At 44.8% G+C, this 20,628-nt stretch overlaps 2 protein-coding genes across 2 annotated transcripts; both read right to left on the reverse strand.

Annotated features, from left to right (window-relative positions):
* Positions 1-2,861: 2,861 nt before the first annotated feature.
* On the reverse strand, positions 2,862-7,408 carry LOC121915538 (transmembrane emp24 domain-containing protein 10-like). The gene is made up of 5 exons (XM_042439860.1): positions 7,046-7,408; positions 5,930-6,050; positions 4,270-4,343; positions 3,882-4,008; positions 2,862-3,419 (listed from the first exon to the last, which is right to left on the reverse strand). Exons 1-5 carry the CDS (start codon positions 7,229-7,231, stop codon positions 3,298-3,300), a joined length of 630 nt encoding a protein of 209 aa, XP_042295794.1. The 5' UTR covers positions 7,232-7,408; the 3' UTR covers positions 2,862-3,297.
* A 1,573-nt stretch (positions 7,409-8,981) lies between these two features.
* On the reverse strand, positions 8,982-20,503 carry DPP3 (dipeptidyl peptidase 3). Its single transcript, XM_042440739.1, has 17 exons — positions 20,229-20,503; positions 19,511-19,600; positions 19,273-19,410; positions 18,759-18,833; positions 18,387-18,477; positions 17,974-18,104; positions 17,564-17,694; positions 17,349-17,407; positions 16,455-16,649; positions 15,956-16,068; positions 15,273-15,365; positions 14,100-14,162; positions 13,481-13,605; positions 12,974-13,094; positions 10,962-11,141; positions 10,352-10,514; positions 8,982-9,323 (listed from the first exon to the last, which is right to left on the reverse strand). The coding sequence occupies exons 1-17, from the start codon at positions 20,499-20,501 to the stop codon at positions 9,178-9,180; spliced, it is 2,187 nt and encodes a 728-aa protein (XP_042296673.1). The 5' UTR covers positions 20,502-20,503; the 3' UTR covers positions 8,982-9,177.
* Positions 20,504-20,628: the final 125 nt, after the last annotated feature.

Raw genomic sequence — 20,628 nt, forward strand, 5'->3', positions numbered from 1 at the left:
AATAAATAAATAAATAGATAGATAGATAGATAATAATAATAGTAACTTTTATGTACTTTACAACTTCTTTCATTGAGTCTCAAAGGTGCAACAAGAATGAGTCTCTACATATTTTTATGCAGAGACAATTAAAATCATTTTATATTTTATTGTTGTAAACAATAAGGAAAACTCATGCTGCCAACTTCTTTCTTTCATTGAGTCTGAAGGTGCTACAAGATCTACATACTGCATCTACAGACTAACACAGCTATATCCTTGAATATATTTTAATGTAATTTTTCACTGGTTTCTTTGGAAGGTTTTAAGTTGGGTTTTTAAATTGTACTGTTGTTTGTAAAATGTTTTTGTCATTGAGATGCCTTGAGTCCCTTCGAGGAGAAAGCCCGAGGGCAGGGAACCGTCTAAAATATTGCATGTACAGCGCTGTGTTAATTTACAGCGCTTCATAAATAAAGGTTAATAATAATAATAATAAGAAGAAGAAGAAGAAGAAGAGGAAAGGCGGCATAGAGTGATATAAATGAATAAATGCAAGGGGATATAGCAGCACCTTTAAGACTTTGTTGTTGTTGTGTGCCTTCAAGTTGTTTCCAAGTTATGACAACCCTAAAACAATCCTACTATGGGATTTTCTGTGGTTGAGAGAGTGTGACTTGCCCAAGATCACCCCAATTTCTGTCCATGGCCAAGCCAGGAATTGAACCCCGATCTCTAGAGTCCATCCTATGCTTAAACCACTACATAACAGTGGTTCTCTTTCATTCTGTACAAGATGTTTATTGTCGTTACTGAAATAAGTAGATGCGTGCCCAGTTGTGGATTTTCATTTTTTACTTGGAAATTGTAATTTGGTGCCAGTTTGAGTACCAACGTTTGAGTTTTTAACATGCAAACAGCTTCGTTTGGACTAGCATTAAACATTAATGCACCTAAGTAACCTTAAAGTCTGCAAAAGCTCATGCTGCCAACTTCTCTCTTTAGTGCTACAAGACCTCTCTACATATCTAATTCTGTATTAAAAAACCAAGTGCTGGAAGCCCTGAGTGCTAAGAGAAAGGAAAATCCTCTGCATATGGATGTCTGGTAGATCTGCATCATATCATGCTTTTCAGCTGTCTTGATTTTTCTGCCATCCCACTTTTTCAGCTGCTTTTAAAATATTCCAGTTTCTCTCTCTTCCTTCCACTTTGTTCTCAGCTTAGCACTGCCAATAAAAGAGTTTGAATCTGTTTTGAGTGGAAAGGCAGGATATAAATACATCGATAAATCAATGCTGGAGGTCCTTTACACATGTACTATTGCTCCTCACACATATTACTACTAAGCCAAGTACAGTATCCCGTTCCATACCTATGCATTTGGATTTTGTAGCTTAAACACAAATTTTAATTTCATTCTATTAGTTCTTTGATTTTCATCCTATCAATTTAAACATATACCGGCAGCCACTGGCATGAGGGCAGTATGGCACAAATAAATCTAGGCTTTGGACCAAACACAATTGTCGAGTGTCTTGTAAGCAGTATAAATAATCTGGCAATGTGAATGTATTGTTTGGGAGTTGAGACAAAGATTGTAAAGCCCCTTGTTCCTTATTGAGAAACATGGCAGTCTGAATGCTGGGATGGAGGGAAAAGATATAATGCCAGCAATGATCCACTATTGAGAATGACAGTTCTACATAACACAGGTTTAACATTTTGTAGAAATAGGAACAAACAAGAAAGTAATACCTCTACAAACAAAGCTTTCTGGCCTCACCCTTTCCTTTATATTTGTGCTGTGTTCCTCCTTCTCCTCCAGATCCTGCTTGGCAGAGTGGCACAATTCAGTTCCTTCATTTTGACAAAACGTCTGAAGTGCCATCTCAACAGAAATAAGGACACTTTGGATTTGAGAAGGTGCATCAGGTTACCAAACTATCCGCCAGAGATAGACATAAAGCAAGAATAGAGGATGTGCCTTCAGATTGTTTATCTACCTAAAACTGGCAATTGGGCATTTCCAACTTCTTCATTGGGGTCACTCCAAGTTGAAATAGGCCCTCAGTGAAGTGATTTCTGATAGTCCTCTACATCTACCAATGAACCTTGGTCAGGTCTTCCATCAATAAACAGCAGGAACTCCCCTCTCTGAACCCTCAAAGATAACCAGGATTCATACATCACTTTCAGTTGTCAAAATGGCACCCAGATTGGTGTGGGCATGACCTTCTGGAGAGAAAAAGGATCAGTAGGTGTAGCCCTCATACTTTCATGGTTTTGCCACCACAGCCAAGTCTGCAAATCCCACTGATATACTGTGGCCTGATGCGAAACAGGCACAAGGCACACCAGGGCATTTCCAAAAGCGCATCCAGACACCAGCAAAGTAGTGCTGGAGCACAACAGGGCCACCAGATGCACATCAACTATGTGCAATGCGTAGGGAGAATGATGGAGATTTGTAGTAGATATCTGTTTACCTGGGATAATCTGTAATTGAGAATTTATGTTGTGGAATGCAGTGAGGAGTCATATAAAATTCTCAAGTAACCGTGAAGAGTCCTGAAACTAAAAATAGTAAAACCTTGATTTCTTTGGTAAACCAAAGCGGCTGTTTTGTTACTACAAATATGTAAGTAGTTAGTGGTACCACAACAAGACTTACACTTTTGTTACTGAGTACTGGATCTCTCTCTGGTGGCAACATAAACCCAAACAGGAGAGTGTCTGAATGCATTTGCTCAACGTGGCAGTGAACTGGCATCCATCAGCCAGTCTTGAAAGGAAAGGGGGTTGATGAAAAGGTTGCTCTGGAAAAGCCCAGGGCCCTCCCTTGTTAACCATACCAGCCCATCCTCCCAAATAGCCGCAATGTCTAGGAATCCAAATTTATTACTTAAAATATTTCTCCAGTGTTCTTAGTGATTGGGACTTTAGTTAACTAGTCAAATTAAAAGCCAATCCACTCTTAAAATCCCATCACCAGCAAAGGGAAGAAGGAAGCATAGCAGTCTGTCCCAAAAAGGGGGATAGTGGTTTCCAAATCACCCTCCCCAATCCATGGCTTTCCGATGCCTAGCTCCATTTTGGTAGGCAAAGAGATGTCAGTCCATTTGCAGTGTCCCACCAAAACTTGTGGCAAAGGGAAACTCCCACAGAAAAGGATCCCAATGGCTCCTGGTCAGAGCAAGGTGGTGAGGAAGGATTCAATGAAGACCATGGTTCATATTGAACATCCCTGGAAGAAGCAAGGCGAGAGCCCAAGGATGGCGGGATCCCTCTGCAGCCTTTACTCAACAGCTGAAGCTGTTCACTCAATGAGTTTCTTAGCCTTGAAGAAACGTCTGAGGTAGAAGACTTGCCAAGTGGCCAGACCCACGAGGCAAAGCATGGAGAAGATGCTGAAGTAGAAAACGCGGGCGCTGGTGGATTCTGCGGAAAGAAAGAACAACATGGTAGACTCATACCAGAGCTCATTGAATTCTGGAGCTTGTACTGAATAACTAAATTTGGAGCACAATTCTGAATTGATTCCATTTAACCTTTTTATATCTAACACATATATACAAGCTGATACTGTGAGAGAAGTCAATGGCAATCAGTGTTTATTTAGTGAGTCAATGGCAGCAGCAAGAACTAACTAGGGCATTCCTGACTTTGTCTCTCAGCCACTTTGCTGCACCTGCCTCACGGCTCCATATGCTAACAAAAAAGGTCTCTACCCCTACGGCTTTCGGGCAAATTCTTGGCAACTGTGAGAAGCAACAGAAGGGTGCAGAAGGAAAGGAGGAGGAGAAAAACCAAGAGGGAAGAAGGGAAGCATCATGCAAGATCTTTGGCAGCATAACCCACATAACCAGCTATTAACCCCAAATGTACGCACAAGCCACTCACCATTGGTGTCCCGCATCTCTTCCTCGCGTTGCTTCATGAAAGCAAAGTCTTTGACGATGGATTCGGAAAGGTCCTCAAGCCGACGCAGATCCACCTCCAGGGGCTTGAGTTTCTCTGCCTTCGCAATCTGTGACAAAAGGAGCAGATGGATGGGATGAATCAAACAAGGCAAGCCCCCTTCCAGGCTGGGCCAAATCGTGAGATTTTTGTGCTCAGACTCTGCATTTGAAGAGGCAGCCAAAAAGCCTGTGCTGCCTTTATCCTTTGCACCCTCCCCATGCCAGGAAGACCAGTCCAACTTGCCATCCAGAGTCCACCTGCCAATGAGGCAGCCCAAATGGCAAACCAAGCACTTTATCAACCCTGGCAAACCAAGCATTGTACTCACATCCTCGTAATTCCGGGCTTCCACGCCATGCTTGATATTGAGAGTGACCAGTTGGTCAGGGACCCGGAAGTTCCCTAGGAGACCCAAGGAAGAAATGGTTGGTTAGGGTGAGGGAAACAGAAGGAACTCTTCTGTGATGGTGATGATCAGGGGTAGGCAACCTGGCCTTGGGACTGGCCCCAGCCCGGTCCTGCCGCCGATTGCCGCCAGGGCCTTTGGGGGGGCAATTGTCTATAGAAGCCTCAGAAACATGCATTTATATTAACATTTTTTAAAAAATCAGCAAATTTTTTCACGTGTCCTCCATTTTTTTTAAAAAAGTGTCTTCCATTTGAAAATTTTGTCCTACATTTGTCCTGGTTTATTTATATATTTAATTTTTTAAAAAATTATTTAATTATTTATGTTTTGGCTTTGGTCCCCCCAGTTGTCTGAGGGACAGCAACCCGGCCCCAGCTCAAAAAGGTTGCCTACCCCTGGTGATGATGATGGATCATGATGATGCACGCGCCCCTGAATCCACTTCCCATTTCCCCACTTCTCCGCTAATGAGTAAATGTACCCAAACCACACACTACACAATTTTAGTGCTATTATTCCACTTGAACTGCCATGGTTCAGTTCTATAGAATCCTTGGATTTGCAGTTTAGGGATTTCTATGGCCTAGCACAGATTTAAACCCCAATCTCCAGGGGTTCCTCTCCAAGGAAACCATCATAGAATCATAGAGTTGGAAGAGACCCAAGGGCCTTCCAGTCCAACCCATTCTGCCATGCAGGAACTCTCAATCAAAGCATCCCCATTGACAGATGGCCATCCAGCCTCTGTTAAAAGACCTCCAGGGAAGGAGACCCCACTACACTCTGAAGCAATGTTTTCCACTGTTGAACAGCCCTTACTGTCAGGAAGTTCTTCCTAATGTTGAGATGGAATCTCTTTTCCTGCAGCTTGCATCCATTGCTCCATTGGGTCCTATTCTGTGGAGCAGCAGAAAACAAGCTTTCTCCCTCCTCAATATGACATCCCTTCAAGTATTTAAACAGGGCTATCATATCACCTCTTAACCTTCTCTTCTCCAGGCTAAACATCCCCAACTTCCTCGGTCATTCTTCACAGGGCATAGTTTGAAGACCACCGTTTTAGTCTCCCTCCTTTGGACACACTCCAGCTTGAACTGCCAAGGTTCAGTTCTACAGAATCCTGGGATTTGCAGTTTAGGGAAGAAACCCTGGTCTTCAGGGTTCCATAAGCAAACCATGAGACCACACTGGCTCTATTTTACAAACAAACTACAACTCTAGAGATTTAATTTCCTGTTCAGGCATGAAATGCACTGGGTGGCCTTGGGCAAGTCACACTCTCTCAGCCTCAGGGGAAGGCCATGGCAAGTCTCCCCTGAACAAATCTTGCCGATAATAATAATAGTAGTAGTATTCTGTGGGTTTTTTGGGCTATGTGGACATGTTCTAGAAGATGGCCAAACAGCCTGAAAAACCCACAGAAAACTATGCATGCCGGGTATGAAAGCCTTCGACTTCACAGTCTAAAATGACACAACAACAATGGTTTAGGGTTGAAAAAGCGATGGAGGGAACAAGTGAGACTCTCAAGACGGAGTCTGTGGAGGCAGTGGCCATGCCACTGCAAAGCACTTCTCACCTGGCTGCCCATGGCTCTCAAAGCAAATCTCATAGATTTCGTAATCGTCGGTGGTGAAGGCAAATTTCCCCTTCTTGGCTTCGTCCTTGGAGTAGAGGATGTGTCCAGAGGAGTCTGTCACCTGCCGGGAGGAAGAAAAGGGCAGATGGTCAACCCAAAGGGAACAATTCTAATACTCATATATGTACTTTTTTCCTGCATTGATGGGCATTTATTTCTGTTTTAGACCCACATGTACTTCCCCCGCCCCCAGGAACCGATGGGTGTTTATGTCTATGTCTCCACTAAATGCATCTGAGGAAGCAGACTTAAAAGTCTAAGAAACGATGCCCGCTTCTTTCTTTCAGTTGGTCTTAAACGTGCTGCAAGACCTCTCTACTTAACAATAAAGATGGATACTTAACAATGCAGGATGGAGCCAGGGCAATGAAAGCCTAGTTTCGCCTTGGGAGGGTGACCCATTATCTTTATTGTTATTAAGCTTTATTTATCCAGCGCTGTAAAAAAACCTTTTATTTATATCCCACTTTTCGTTAAGGCAATCAAAGCGGCGTATGTCATTAAAACAGTACAACAACATATACACAATATCCCCCCCACACACACACACCTTAAAAAATGAATTAAACAGTTAAGAATTAAAATTACATAAACGTTAAAATCATTAAAATCAAAGACGGTGGGCGAAATCACAGCATATGTTGTTTTGTTGTTGTTTTTGTTACTACAGTGCTATTATTCGTTGCTGCGTCTCTTCGTGAATTAATGGACGAATTAATTTTGGATAAAATAAAAATAAATTAAAAATATAAATAAATAAATATATAAATAAAGTAAAATAAATAAAAAATAAAAATAAATAAAGAAAAATACAGTAAAATAAATAAATAAAATAAAAATAAATAAAGTAAAGTAAAAATAAATAAAGTAAAATAAATAAGAATATGAATAAAACTAAAATAAAATAAAAATAAATAAAGTAAAAATTAATAAAATAAAAAAATAAAAAATAAAATAAAAATAAATAAAGTAAAAATAAATCCAGATAGAATGGGAGGCCGAATCGGGGGAAGGCAAGGAAGGAGGGACCCTGGCCTTCCTCTGCCTCTTCCTCACCCGGAGGTCGGTGCGGATCCCCGGGGCCGCGGCCTCGGAGAGCTCATACTCGCCGGTGACCATGACGTCCCGGTGGAGCTCCTCCTTGAGGCACTTGCGGGTCTGCGGCGGGAGCTGGAAGGAGAGGCCCCGGGCGCCCCCGACCACCGACAGCACCAGCAAGGCCACCAGCATCCCCGGCTCCATCGCGGACACGCGTCGCAGCCTCCACACGAGACCCCCGCCTTCTCGCTCGCCTCCGACGTGGCGCTCCCGGCGGCGGGGCCGGGAAAGACCAAGCCTCGCCCCTTCTGGGCGGGCGCCAGACGCGAAATGGCGGACGACGCGCTCTCTCTGACACACTTTCCGACTCCGCTCCGCCCACTAAGGGGCGGGGCTGCGTAAGGGGGAAGCCACGCCTTTTCGGGGAGGAAGACGCGAAATGGCGTCTGGTTTGTCAGTTCCGGCGGGCTCCTCCCATTAAAGGGCGGGGTTATTGACAGAAAGCCACACCCCTCAGGGAGGGTGACGCGAATGGCGTCGGTGTTGGTTTGACAGTTCCCGACGGGGCTCCTCCCATTAAGGGGCGTGGTTAGTGAGAGAAAGCCACGCCCCTCAAGGAGGAAGACGCGAAATGGCGCCTGGGCCTGTTTGACAGTTCTCGACGGGACTCCTCTCATTAAGGGGAGGGGTTAGTTACGCAAAGCCACGTCTTCCAAGGGAGGGCGACGCGAAACGGCGTTCGCATTGGTTTGACAGTCCCTACCACAGCTCCTCCCATTAAGGGGCGTGATCAAAGAGAAAACAGACACGTCCCCTCAGGGCGGGCGAAACGGCAGCCGCATTGGTTTGACTCCTTTAAGGGGCGGGGCCAGGCAAAGAGAAGCCACGCCCCCGAGGCGGGCGACGCAAAATGGCGTCCGTATTAGTTTGACCGAGGCTCCTCCCACTAAGGGACGTGGCTTTCTGAGGGAAGCCACATCTCCTGAGAGAGACCCAAAATGGCGTCTGTTGTCTAAAACACACTTCAGAAACAATCCAGTTTGAGTCCACTTTAATTGCCCTGGCAATTATAATATAAATAAATATGTTGTTGATGAGTATGATATTATTTCCCCGCCTCTCCTCATGACTGGAGGCACAGTTAGAACACAATCACTACATAAAAATGCACACATTGAGCTGCATCTCTACGCAATATTTATATTACAATAGGACAATAATTAGATATAAAATTCATATAAAATGATGATTTTTATTACTGAAGATGCTGCATGGTGTGGTATAGGAGTCACAGCGGTTTGAGGTCCAAAACACACTGCAGAAATAATGAAGTTTGAGACCCCTTTAACTGTCTTGGCTCATTGCTGGGGAATCCTGGGAACTGCAGTTAATGCACAGGTTAATACAAATACAAAGTTCAATGTGGCACCAGAGCTATCTCTGACAGAGAGGGCTAAATGCCTCACAAACACTACATTTCCCAGAATCCCCTAGCATTGAGCCAGGGCAGTTAAAGCGGTGTCAAAGTGGGTTATTTCTGAAGTGGCTCAATGTCTTAGGGAACTACATTTCCCAGAATCCCCCTTGCATTGAGCCAGGGCAGTTAAAGCGGTCTCAAAGTGAATGATTTCTGAAGTGGCTCAATGTCTCACAAAAAAAACCCTACAGCCCCAGAACCCCCCTTGCATTGAACTGGGGCAGTTAAAGCGGTCTCAAAGTGGATTATTATTTTTGCAGTGCATTTTGGACCTACATTGGTCTGGCAAAGGGAGGAACGGCTGAATGAAGAGGAAGGAGGCTGAAGGTGGATGCCCTTGGCCAAGTAGTCACACTCTCTCAGCCTCAGAGGACAGCTATGTCAATCCCTCTCTGAACAATCCTTAGGGGTACCATAAGTCAGAAACAACTTGAAGCCACACAATAATAAAAGCCAAAGAACCAAGGAAAGCCAAAGCACTTTATAAAAACTCTTTGTTTATTGAGTTCCAAGTATAATCCGAGGTCTGTGCCATCCGAGGGAAAGTGATGGTTGAGTGTATTAACTGTAGGGCCGGCGCATTCAGCTGCTGTGCCCAGGTAAAGGGTGCATGGATGTACCTGTGAGGCAAACTGAAGGGGTGCTTCCTTGCAAGGTTTACATGGTGCTATCCTCAGCTTCCCCAATATTGGGCATCAGCATGTGCCAGATCCAGCAGTTTTTGTTCCAGGACTTCTGCATCTTCGGGGAAACGGTCACGGAAGGATCTGACCAGGCCAGCTGCGCTGCCTTCGTATTGCACGAGTACAACGTCATCTCCTACGAAAGAGAAGGATGGAGAAAGTTAGGAGGCATTCTCACATTGCACAGTGCACAAGACCTTCCTATTCCCCTCCTAGATTTTTCTCCAGGCTTGGCAACTAGTTGCCCTGTGGCCTTGGCCATCTTCCAAGGCGGCCACAGCAAATCTGGTAATCTCAAGGATACGTTTCTACATCTCTTTCCCAAAGGTTCGCCTCCCCAACTCAGCATGAAGTGAAAAATGGTTGAAATATTTGTGAATTTTGGAAATAAAAAGACACAGACTGCATTCAAGGTCCTTGGGGCGCTTAATGCGAAGAGTACAGTCAGTCCTCCTTATCATCCACAAATTCAAGTATCCACAACTTGAAAATATTCAGAAACAAGTATAAATTCCAAATAGCAAACCTCGATTTTGCGATTTTATATAAGGGACACCATTTTGCTATGCCATTGTATTTAATGAGACTTGAGCATCCACAGATTTTGTTATCCTGGCAGGGGTCCTGGAACCAAACTCCAGCAGATAACAAGGGCCCACTGTACAAGATCTGGGCTCTGGGGATGGAATAGGGTCAGATCCATGAGATCTCTCCTCGATTCAAAGGTCTATACTGTACTGACTTACTGTGCTCCTAAATCTGTCATACTACAACGGGTTTTGTCTTAACCATGGTTATATCATGAATGATACAACACACAAACAATGGCTTATTTTCACAATCTTGCATTTGTTTTCAGTTTGTCTCCTTTTTTTCAGCTCCTTTGTAAAGGGGGGATAGCTAAGGAAACATGCTAGGAAAAGCCAGTTTACCCAAATCTGTAAAAATATGCTACTGGTGGACACTGTCCACAGAGTCACCCTGGTTGAACTAAAACGCCTAGAGGAGTGTTCTCTCTAGGTCCTCCAGTGCAACTCTATAGTCAACTTCCTCAGGAAGTCATTCATTTCAATGTGTTTGCTATGATCCATGGTTGCACGCTTCCCATGGTAAATCCTGGAACATATCCCCTGTGGATATGGGAATCGTACAGTACATAAATACCTTCCAGGCGGGTATTTGCTTGCACAAAGAGCTTGCGTGCTTCTTTGCGTAGTAGCACCGTGTGCCGCAAAGTTAGGAAGCGCTCTGGTTCTTCATCCGTCACTGCAGAGTATGCCCCATAGAGTGCGCGTCCTCCTGCCACATCTGCGGTGGACTTCAGCACCTTCAAGACAGACCAGTCTCTACTGAGATGGCGGTAAAATGCCAGTGCCTCATCCCAAATTCCACTGAGACCCCATTATGCCCCCATTTGGTTCTATAATGGTGGGAGTGTAGGAAGTACACACATTGGTGGCAGAGATGAGGATGAGTTAAGTCCTCACAGAACCCCAATGGATGAGAAAAATGCGATCATAGAATCTTAAGAATTGGAAGAGACCACAAGGGTCATCCATTCCAACCCTCTGTCATGCAGGATTTTACAACTAAAGCACTCATGAAAGGTGCCCATCCAAACTCTGTTTAAACTTTCCAAAGAGAAGAGTCCAATGCACAATGCCTAAACCTCTGAGGTTGCCCACCACTGTTCCAAAAAAGTCATGCAGCCCACTATCTGGGTGAAAGACCATGGGAAGCTGTGCCCTTTCTCCCAGATGGCACAAATGCTTACCTGCAGCTTGCGGAGGAAACGCTCCAGGGCAGGCTTCCCCACTGTGACAATCTTGGTCCGGTCCAGCAAGACAACAGCATCAGGCTTGCCGTCTGCTCCCGTGGTGTGACGAAGTGACACCAGTCCCCCACTGGCTTCTAGGAGGACCCTCAGGATGACAAAGCGGGCCTGCATATGCGCCTGACATAGAAGAAAGGACACAAAGATGAAGAGAAGGAGAATTTGGGATCTGAACTTGGGCCCTGGCACCCTTGCTCTCAATCCCATTCACAAGAATTTGCAAATTCTCACCATCTCACACTGGACAAATGGTCCATGCAGACCTCATTGGATCATGAGGACAGGAGGTGACAACCATCCTTTCCAAATGTTTTGGTACCCATAACCTCCAGCCCCAACAAGCATGACCAGTGATAAATGAATATGGCAGCCCTCATTCTACAACAACTGTAGAACAGGTTCCTTGTCTGAGATTAACTGAGGGCCTGATTAAAGGAGTGTATTTTTTTGGTGCATTTCCATCTTGCCTGTCCTCCAATGGACTCAAGGCATATAGCCTTCCTCTTTCCTCCTACTTTGCCTTCATAACAACCCCTGATGGGGTGAGAGGGAAAAGGAGACCCAAAATTACCTGGTGGGTTTCAACTACCTTGAATGTGGATCTCCCCAAGTTCCAGCCCAACCCTCTAATCCAGGGGTAGGCAACCTGCGGCCCGGCGAGGCCTTGGGACCGGCCCCAGCCCGGTCCTGCCGCCGATTGCCGCCGGGGCCTTTGGCCTCTCGCACACAGGGGCAAGGGGGGCAATTGTCTATAGAAGCCTCAGAAACATGCATTTATATTAACATTTTTTAAAAAATCAGCAAAATTTTTTGCGTGTCCTCCACTTTTTTAAAAAAAAGTGTCCACCATTTGAAAATTTTGTGCTACATTTGTCCTGGTTTATTTATTTATTTAATTTTTTTTTAAAATTATTTAACTATTTATTTTTTGGCTTCGGCCCCCCAGTTTGTCTGAGGGAAAGCAAAACCCGCCCCCGGCTCAAAAAGGTTGCCTACCCCTGCTCGAATCCAAAAGTTGGCAACTGTGAGAGGCTACAGAGCTGCGTTGCCCCCCAGGACACTTGGGGGACACACATATTCCCAGTGAAAAACCCTCCTCAAAACCCTTTTTGCCCCAATTCCTCCCCAATGCCCTCTAGGCTATGGAAGCAAACAGTCATTTTAGGCTTAGGAGAAGGCTTTTTTTCAATATACGAAATGATAGGAAGTTACTTTGGGTTTTTTCAAAGGAGTCCCCTGAGTCTAAATTGCCCGGGGGAAAGGGCAAAATATAGCACAAATTTCCCCCAAGCCTCCTAGAAGGCATTTGGGGGCAAAAACATTTTTTGGGGTGGGGGGAATTCTCTTGTATGCTACTGATGGGTACATTCTGTGCTGCGTATATTCCTTTCTTGCCCACTTGCTCTGATTTCTCTTCCCTCCCTTGTTTGTACAAGCCATGTATTTAACATCCTAGACCTAGAGATTAAAATCTACTCTGAGCTGCACCAGATGGAAGGCTCAGCGTTATGGCTTAGGGCAAGCAGGGAAGAGAGGGGGAACCGGACCGCGGGAGAGGAGCCCACGACCCACTTATCATCCAGACCTGGTGCTTGATCTAGTGCTGTGATAATGGGTTCTCCCATTATCTGGGCAATATAGCTGGGAGATATAGTCTCTTCTACAAAGAACAAATGCAGTGACCATGGAGGAGTTACAAAAGTTCCATCTGAAATAGGAACAGTCAAAGATTTCCCACACTTTGGTTCCATTATTGACCACTGCGAAGGCACGCAACAACAACACAAGCCTTTCAGTAACTTCCTACTAGGTTACTGAGTCACATGGAAATACATTAGTGGGTGATGGCAGCTACATAGTCTTCAGGGGTCCCCTCTCCTACTCGAAAGTAGAATAGCATTTGGCTGTAGGATTCTAGGAGTGACGAGCCAATTCCAATACTGGGTCCTTACCTGTCGCCACGATCCAGACTCTGGTGTGTAGAATTCCAGCGCCAGCACTCCGGCGCGCACCATGTTCAGCCAGTTGATGTAGGTCACATCCTCAGCATCTTCTCCATCCAGTTCAAAGATCCTGGTGAGAGAGAAGGACAAGTGAGCAAAAAGGGAAGGAACAGAATTATAATAGATACATCTACCACTTGCTCTACTCGCCTTTAGCATCAATGAAACACACCGAGTGCAGCCCCATTTTACAGAAGCTAAATGAGGGACACAGTAACTCTCCCAAAGCTCCACCGTGAGTATTGCTAGGAGAAGATATAAATTCAGCCCCTTCAAATAAAGCTGGGCTTTTCATACCTCTTGCGCACACTGAGACAAGCCAAGGATGAGTTGGGAATGTAGGTGAGACACAATGAAACTCAAGTTTCCACATCCCTTTTTCTTGCTAATGCGTGCTTCTCGCCCCATCGCCTCCGCATCAATCCTCTCCCCATTGCTGCTAATACAGTCACTCACCCCAACACCTCCTTGTTGAGACAGAGATAAAGTCCCACACACTCTGCCCGGCATTCCTCATAACTAGATGCCACACTCGAAAACTTGCTGTCCCAGGTCTCGCCACCACGATACCAACTCCGAATCTGCAGGGGACAGGAAAACAGTCATGTGGCTAGGCTTAATCCTTATTTTTCGGTGGCCTTTCTGACCAGGTAACAAAGACCTGGCATTGTAAAGTGCTGTTATTGAGGGACAGTATGATGCCAAATAACTTTTATACTCCTATGGTTCAATTTTCATTCGGAGCAGGGACAAAAACCAACTAAATTACCCATGCAGGGTATAAAAATCACTTTAATGTGTTCTGCTTCAACCAGTCATAGGAGGGTACCCAAAGGAGGAAGGCTGTTTTCCCTTCCATTCATCCCAAAAAGCCTCTTTGGGCCACTTTAGATGAAGAGGAAAGAATTGGCATATTAAAAAGGGAAAAATCTTATTCAGAAAGCAAAGGGATCTTGTAGCACCTTTCAGACGCAAAGGTGCTGCAAGATCCATTTACATCCTGATTTTTCACACTAATATGACTATATCTTTGAATTCTCATTCAGCAAGTCCCAGAGTTTCCTAATCCACATACCTGCTCCCCTGTTTCTGGGTTAGTCACTGCCTCCCGGTCAAAATTGAAAGCCCCCGAATCGTCCTGCCATGGAAAAAAGAGGGAGAGAGATTAAATCCTTGTAATAATAATAACAACAATAATTTATTGATATGCCTCCTCTCCTGTAGGATCAAAGTGGCTTACAGCATGGGGTGCATAATGGAAGAGTGTCATTTGTTTCAAATATGTCTAACTAGTCTTTTGGGGCACACTCTTTTCACAAGGCACTTCATGAAGACCAAAGCTTGGGAAAGTTCCTTCCTTTGGACTACAAGTCCCAGAATCCTCCAGCCAGTATTGTCACTAACTGGCTCAAGGATTCTGAACCTGGGTGCCACTTCTGACTTATGGTGACCCTAAGGCAAACGTTTCATGGAGTGTTCCTGGCAAAAATTCATCCAGAGGGGGTCTGCCATGATCTTCCTCTGAGGCTGAGAGTGTGTGACTTGCCCAAGATCGCCCAGCAAGTCATTGAGTGAGGATTCAAACCCTGATTTTATGACCTTACGCAGAAAGGTGACCCATAATATAGTTGATAAATGGGGACCAGAGTTCCATAAAAGTATCCTTTCATATATCCCCCCGTTTGGTTCCATATGGGAAGATAATTTTTGGCTAAGTCAGTTCACCAAAGTCTGTTAAACCACCTCCTAACTTATAGCCCCTCTTGCCCTTAATACCTCAACTCATGCAATACCACGCATTGCAAAAATTAACTACGTATGTAGTAAATCTGTATTGCCCACGTCAAAGATAGGTAGAATTAATAAAGTATCTCAAAATAGGATGTCTTGCCTTATCAAGTAAATCAAGAACATGTAAATACTGGTAACATACAACTATATGTAGTTCTACATCTAACTCCTTTTATGATAATACATCTATGAAAGGTATATGTATAGATGTATAGGTGTTTTTTTTCCCCTGAGCTACACATTTTTTCTTCCTTCATAGATTGGCTTAACATTATACATATGTACTTCCATTACATTTTCATTTCATTCTTATGAGAAAGCTTCATTTCTGGATGGATGCAGGAGGTGTGAAAACACACATTTGCGGAAAGGCTGCATTTGCGGAAAGGCTGGTGGAAACACTTAAAGCAGAACAAAACGCAAGCCGCTGCCCATACAAGAGATACAAGTTCCCCACCTGGACAAAAAGTTTCCCACTGCCATGGCCCAGGAGTTCGTGAAGGCCCACCTGCACCTCGAAAGAGGGCCCTTTCCATTTGATGTACAAGTCCTGCAAAAGAGAAGACAAGAAAGGCACCATGACACTGGAGAAACCCATAAGAAAAGTCTGTTGAGTTTTGAACTCTGCCTGATAGATCCAAATTTCTGGGCTTTCCAAAGAACTTATTAATTCATATCCTGTTGAATATTACCTTCCCTTTCAGTACAGAACTAACAGAGTGGTTTCCAGACATTAAAGTACAGTGAAAATGCAAAAATACCCAAAACAAAACCATCAGCAAAGGTGGGGAACAAGAACTAACATACGTTACACAACGTAAATTCAAATAATATAACACAGTTCATATTAAAACCAACCATTAAATCCTTTAACATTCATAATTTAAAAATAATCTGGATAGGCCTTCTGGAAGAGACTGGTTTTTACTGCTGTTTTAAATGCAGACAGCGTCTCCAGATGGCGACTCTCTTCCGGCAGGTCATTCCACGTTTAAGAGGCGGCTGTAGAAGAAAATGTCCTTTGAGTGATGGTCAGCCTACTTTTGGGTAACTGAATTAAACGTCCCCCAGAACAAACCCTCCTTCCAACTGGCCCTGCCTTTCCACTTTCCCCCTCTCTTTAAAACAAATGGGCCATACCTTGTCCTCCTCTGCAAGGAAGGTCAGTTTCTCCTTCTTGGTGGAATAGGCCACAGCTAGGACATTTCCCAGTGAGACATTCTTGAAGCCATCGGTTTGACGGATGTCATCATCTGGGAAGGGAGAGAAAAGGAAAAAGAAAATTGGTGAAGCATATTCTACCTTGGTCCATAAAGCAGCGCAAATCCCTCCAGATGGGTCAGACAATTACCCCCACCATCCCTAGCCCCTCTGGCCAGGGATGATGGCAGTTAGAGTCAGCTGTGTTCAGAGGCCATCAGGTTTAGAAAGACCTGAGCCAGGAGAGGACATGAATTCACTGCAATTCCACCATTAAACCAACTCTTGGAACTGCAAAATCCAGCATGAATGCTAGAATTTCGTCCAGATTGTGGATCCTCCCCTAATTCTTACTTAAAAGCACCCATTTCAGCAGGTTAACCTGAAGCATTGTTAATTCTGGAACCCTATAAAGCATAAAGGCTAAACAGAAACTTACAATTTGGGATGTTGATACCGGCAGGAATCCCGCTCCCGGCAAAGGTGAGCACATCGAGCGAAGTAAAGTCCGGCTTCAGGAAAGTGTCCTTCTCAAAGGCACGGGGCCAAGGCAGCTCCTGCAGCAGACGCTCCGCCGCTGCCACCAACCGGGCAAACTTTGCACTCATGGCCTTGTTCACAACGGCCACAAACCCTGAAAGAAAAGACGCGGTAAGAGCTGAGCAGCCATACAAGAGCGATTCCTTTCTTACTACCCATCCCTTTCCGTTATCTCGTTTTACATTACTCATTACAGGTTGAGTATCCCTTATCCAAAACGCTTGGGACAAGAAGTGTTCCATGTTTCGGATTTCGGAATACCTGTACAGTGGTACCCCGGGATACGAATTGATCGCGTTACGAAATTTCCAGGATACGAAAAAGTTAGATTGGAAAAAACTGTTCCGGGATACTGTACGATGTTTTTTTCGGGTTACGAAAATTATTTCGGCGCGAAATTCAAACGCAAAGCGCGGCTAGCGGCTTTCCAGCGGCTTTTCGGGTTGCGAAATTACTCGGGTTACGAACGGAGCCGCGGAACGAATTAATTTCATAACCCGAGGTAGCACTGTATTTGCATATACATAATGAGACATAATGAGAAAGACTGAGGACATGTGGAATAGAATCTATGCCTTCTATTTCACAGAACATTCTGTTTCCATCCAGCTTTGCAAATACAGTACAGCTAGAATAAATGGGATTTGGAGTATATGGGATTTTGAAATTCTGGATAAGGGATGCTCAACTTTTATTAAAATCTGGTTCTGAAACCTTTTCCTTCCTAACCTTCCTCTTTCCTTTTCCCACCAAAGCCAGGTGAATGAACCTGCATGCAGAATGCACCACTTACCTTCAAATTCTCCCCTGGAGCCATAGGGATCTCGGTAGCTTTCAATGAAACCGATGTAACTGTGAACATTCAGAATGAGAATAAAGGCAAGGTTGGGGGGGGGGACACGCCAACATTGGGAAAGTAAGGTCTTTCCGTTATGCTCATTATATCTCCCCATTCTCTGCCTCCAGGAATGGGTTTGTACAGCAAGAGGCAACACCAGCTGAGCTTACCTCTCCACAATGGGACCCTTGTCGTGAATCCAACAGCGGGAGCCTTCCTTGTGGGCCACAATGGAGCCCTGGGTGAAACTGGTGATGTAGTGGGTCAGCATCTCTGCTTGGGTTGGGTTGGCTGCATGTTGCTGGAGGGAAGAAACACAGGCGTGACGACAGGTCAGACCAAAGCAGCATCTACTAACATTTGGGACTTGCCCCCACCTCAAATTATGTTTATACAGTCATAGTGTAAAGACATTCTCACAAGCCAGAATAAGTCCATTTCGGACTGTGCCAAATTGAAGATCCAAGGAATGAGGGAGTGAGTTGGTTCAATACAAGATCCTGGACCAACCTCATTTGGGTATGTTGGATTTGAATTTTGGAAAGGGAAATGCAGTTCATGGTGGTGGCAGCCTCCTCACCTGGGCTTTCTGTAGGTTCTCCACGACCTTCTGCAAAAGCGGGGCATAATCGCCTCGCGTCACTGAAAACGGGCAGCCGCCAAACTGGAAGCATTTCATCTTGGAGGCCATGTCTGCATCGAGCTGGGAATCTGGGTGTAAGAGGTACAGATGTTAAAAACACAAGCCTAGTACTAGGGAAGCAGGGATGGAAAAAAGGTATTGCTCTAGGGAAACTATAGGAAGTTATAGGGCCACATGAATACCCTTCAGAAGACGCCTAGGGGCTGCGCATACTCAGCATCACAAAAAATGGCAGTGACATTGTAGGGCTGCCCCAAGAAATGATGCTGCCTGGAGCACAGCCACAAATGGCGACTCCCCAGATGATGGGTGGACGGGGCATGTTCAAACCATCACCACATGGCTCTTACCATCTGAGCACACCGAAGCCAGTCGGACTTCATAGCTCACTTTTCCATTTACTTTCGTCTTAAAAAGCCTCGTGTTGTAAGCACTGATGTTCTGTGCAAAGAGTTAAAGAGTTCATCAGAAAGATGGGATATAAAAGCAATGAATAAATATGTATACAATCATAGCAGCAAGCCTCTCTGAGTCAGAAGGCACAAAGTCTAAGCACCATCTCAGGCTTGAAAGGCTGTTAGAGGAAGAGATTCCCCATCCCATTCCCTGAGCCACCATTATCTCTATGGGACTTTCTACCCATGTCTTCTTTGGCTGGTGCAAAACTCCTCTCGCTGCCTAATGCAATCCAATCCAAAGTTACAAAAGGCTGCTTATGGTACCTGAGAGTCCAGGAAATCCTGGGCTAGCTTGGCGTCTTCCATGCTGCAGTTTGAAGAGAAATAAGTAGAAACACCCTACAGATGAGAAAGAAAGAAAGAAAGAAAAATGTTACATGTTAAAGTTGTGGATTTGTTTTACATAGGTGGGACTGCTTATTGGTATCTCCAACCCACGCTTTGGTTACAGAATTGGGGAACGCTTGGACCGAGGGCCAGATGGAAACGCTCCAGCTTCTCAACATCCTTTCCAAACTGCAGTGCCCAAAACTGGACACAGCATTAAAGATGAGGTCTGACCAAAGCAGAATAAAGTGGTACTATTACTTCCCTGGATCCAAACACAACCTATCCTTAAGCGATACAGCCTAGAATTGTGTTGGTGTTTTTAGTTGCTGCATCACACTGTTGACTCATGTTCAGCTTTTGGTCTGCTAAGACTCCTATATCTTTTTCACTCCTATGGTTATCAAGGGAGGTGTTACCCATTCCTTGGTGACTTGAGGTGGTAAAATACCTGGCCACTGAGCCCCAAGTGCTTTTGTGTGGGCTCCAGGGAGAACATGAGATCCCCACAGCGTCCCCACAGTGCCTCCATCTCTTGCGGGTGGTCCTTGAACGCCTGGCTCGCCCATACCAACTGCTTTAGCTTCTCCTATGGATAAGAAGGCAAGAAGCGTTATCTGCACATGCCAGCGAAAAGGCAAAAGGTAAATGGCTCTTCCACCTCTTCCAGGTCAAACCCTCCCTCTCACCTTAGGAAGGTTGGGTACAAATTTGGTATCTCCAAAGGACTTGTAGTTGCCCATGTTGGCATAGACGGCAGCGGCATAAACCAGGATTGCCTGCAAGCGACAACACTCTTAATAAATGTGCGTAGACAGTAACTCCAATGTGATTCTCACTCGCAACCTTGTGAAAAGGGACTTCATTCTCCTGCCCTCCTTCAGTTCACACACATATCCCAGAATACAACAATACAACAGCATTGCGAATACAACAAGAGGAAGGAGGCTGGAGCAACACAGGGAAGCACACCTCTGGGACAAAAATATTGTTGTTGATATTACAGCTGACCCTCCACATCCATGGATTTTTTTAATCCACAGATTCAAGTATCTATGGCTTGAAAGCATTTTAAAAATATACAAACTCCAAAGAACAAATCTTGATTTTGCCACTTTATATAAGGGACTCCATTTTACCACGCCAGTGTATATAATGGGACTTGAGCATCCATGGATTTTGTTACTTATGGAGGGATCTTGGAACCAAATCCCAGCAAGGACCCACTGTATATTTATTTGTATCCCGCTTTTCTCCCCAAATTAGGACTCAAAGCGGCTCCTGGTCTAAAAGCATCGTGCAGTTAAAAACTCACTAAAATGGAATTAAGCTATTACAATATTAAAACCAATCGTTCGTTTATAAAAAGAATACTAATACCCTTTCAAAAGAGAAGGTTTCCTTTACCTGATACTCTTCATCCGAGAGTCCAAGTGACCGCGCCACCTCCCCTAGCTCAGTGGGGTCCTGGGTTCGAAAGAGTCGGGATACGAGGACATAAATTGCGGGGGATTCAGGGGAGGTTTGCAGCAGCACCACCAGCCCACCGTACCAACAGGCCCGAGAAAGGTAGTGGGCATACAGTCGTTCCTCCGGAGACAACAGGCGGAAGGCCTCTGTGCAGTCCAGCGTCGCAATGCCAATGTCATTGGGGAGAATGTACTGGGAGTCCACCATCATGCTAATCTAGAGAGCAAGAAGACAGAGAGCGGGATCATTGGTATACATTTCGAAGGGATGGTCATGTTAGTCTGTGGGTTTTGGGGGCTATGTGGCCATGTTCTGGAAGAATTTATCCCTGACGTTT

This window comes from Sceloporus undulatus, chromosome 9, assembly GCF_019175285.1.
Source record: "Sceloporus undulatus isolate JIND9_A2432 ecotype Alabama chromosome 9, SceUnd_v1.1, whole genome shotgun sequence".
Taxonomy (NCBI): Eukaryota; Metazoa; Chordata; class Lepidosauria; order Squamata; family Phrynosomatidae; genus Sceloporus; species Sceloporus undulatus.

Bases quoted from the DNA above. Each gene is read 5' to 3' on its own strand.
- LOC121915538 (XM_042439860.1), bottom strand. From the start codon at position 7,231: ATGGAGCCGGGGATGCTGGTGGCCTTGCTGGTGCTGTCGGTGGTCGGG. The intron at 6,051-7,045 runs GTGAGGAAGAGG...TCCTCCCGGCAG, and splicing joins GGATCCGCACCGACCTCCGG to GTGACAGACTCCTCTGGACA. The intron at 4,344-5,929 runs GTGAGAAGTGCT...TGGGTCTCCTAG, and splicing joins TGAGAGCCATGGGCAGCCAG to GGAACTTCCGGGTCCCTGAC.
- DPP3 (XM_042440739.1), bottom strand. From the start codon at position 20,501: ATGATGGTGGACTCCCAGTACATTCTCCCCAATGACATTGGCATTGCG. The intron at 16,069-16,454 runs GTAAGTTTCTGT...CTCCCTTCCCAG, and splicing joins CGGTATCAACATCCCAAATT to ATGATGACATCCGTCAAACC. The intron at 13,606-14,099 runs GTATGTGGATTA...TGTCCCCTGCAG, and splicing joins ACCCAGAAACAGGGGAGCAG to ATTCGGAGTTGGTATCGTGG.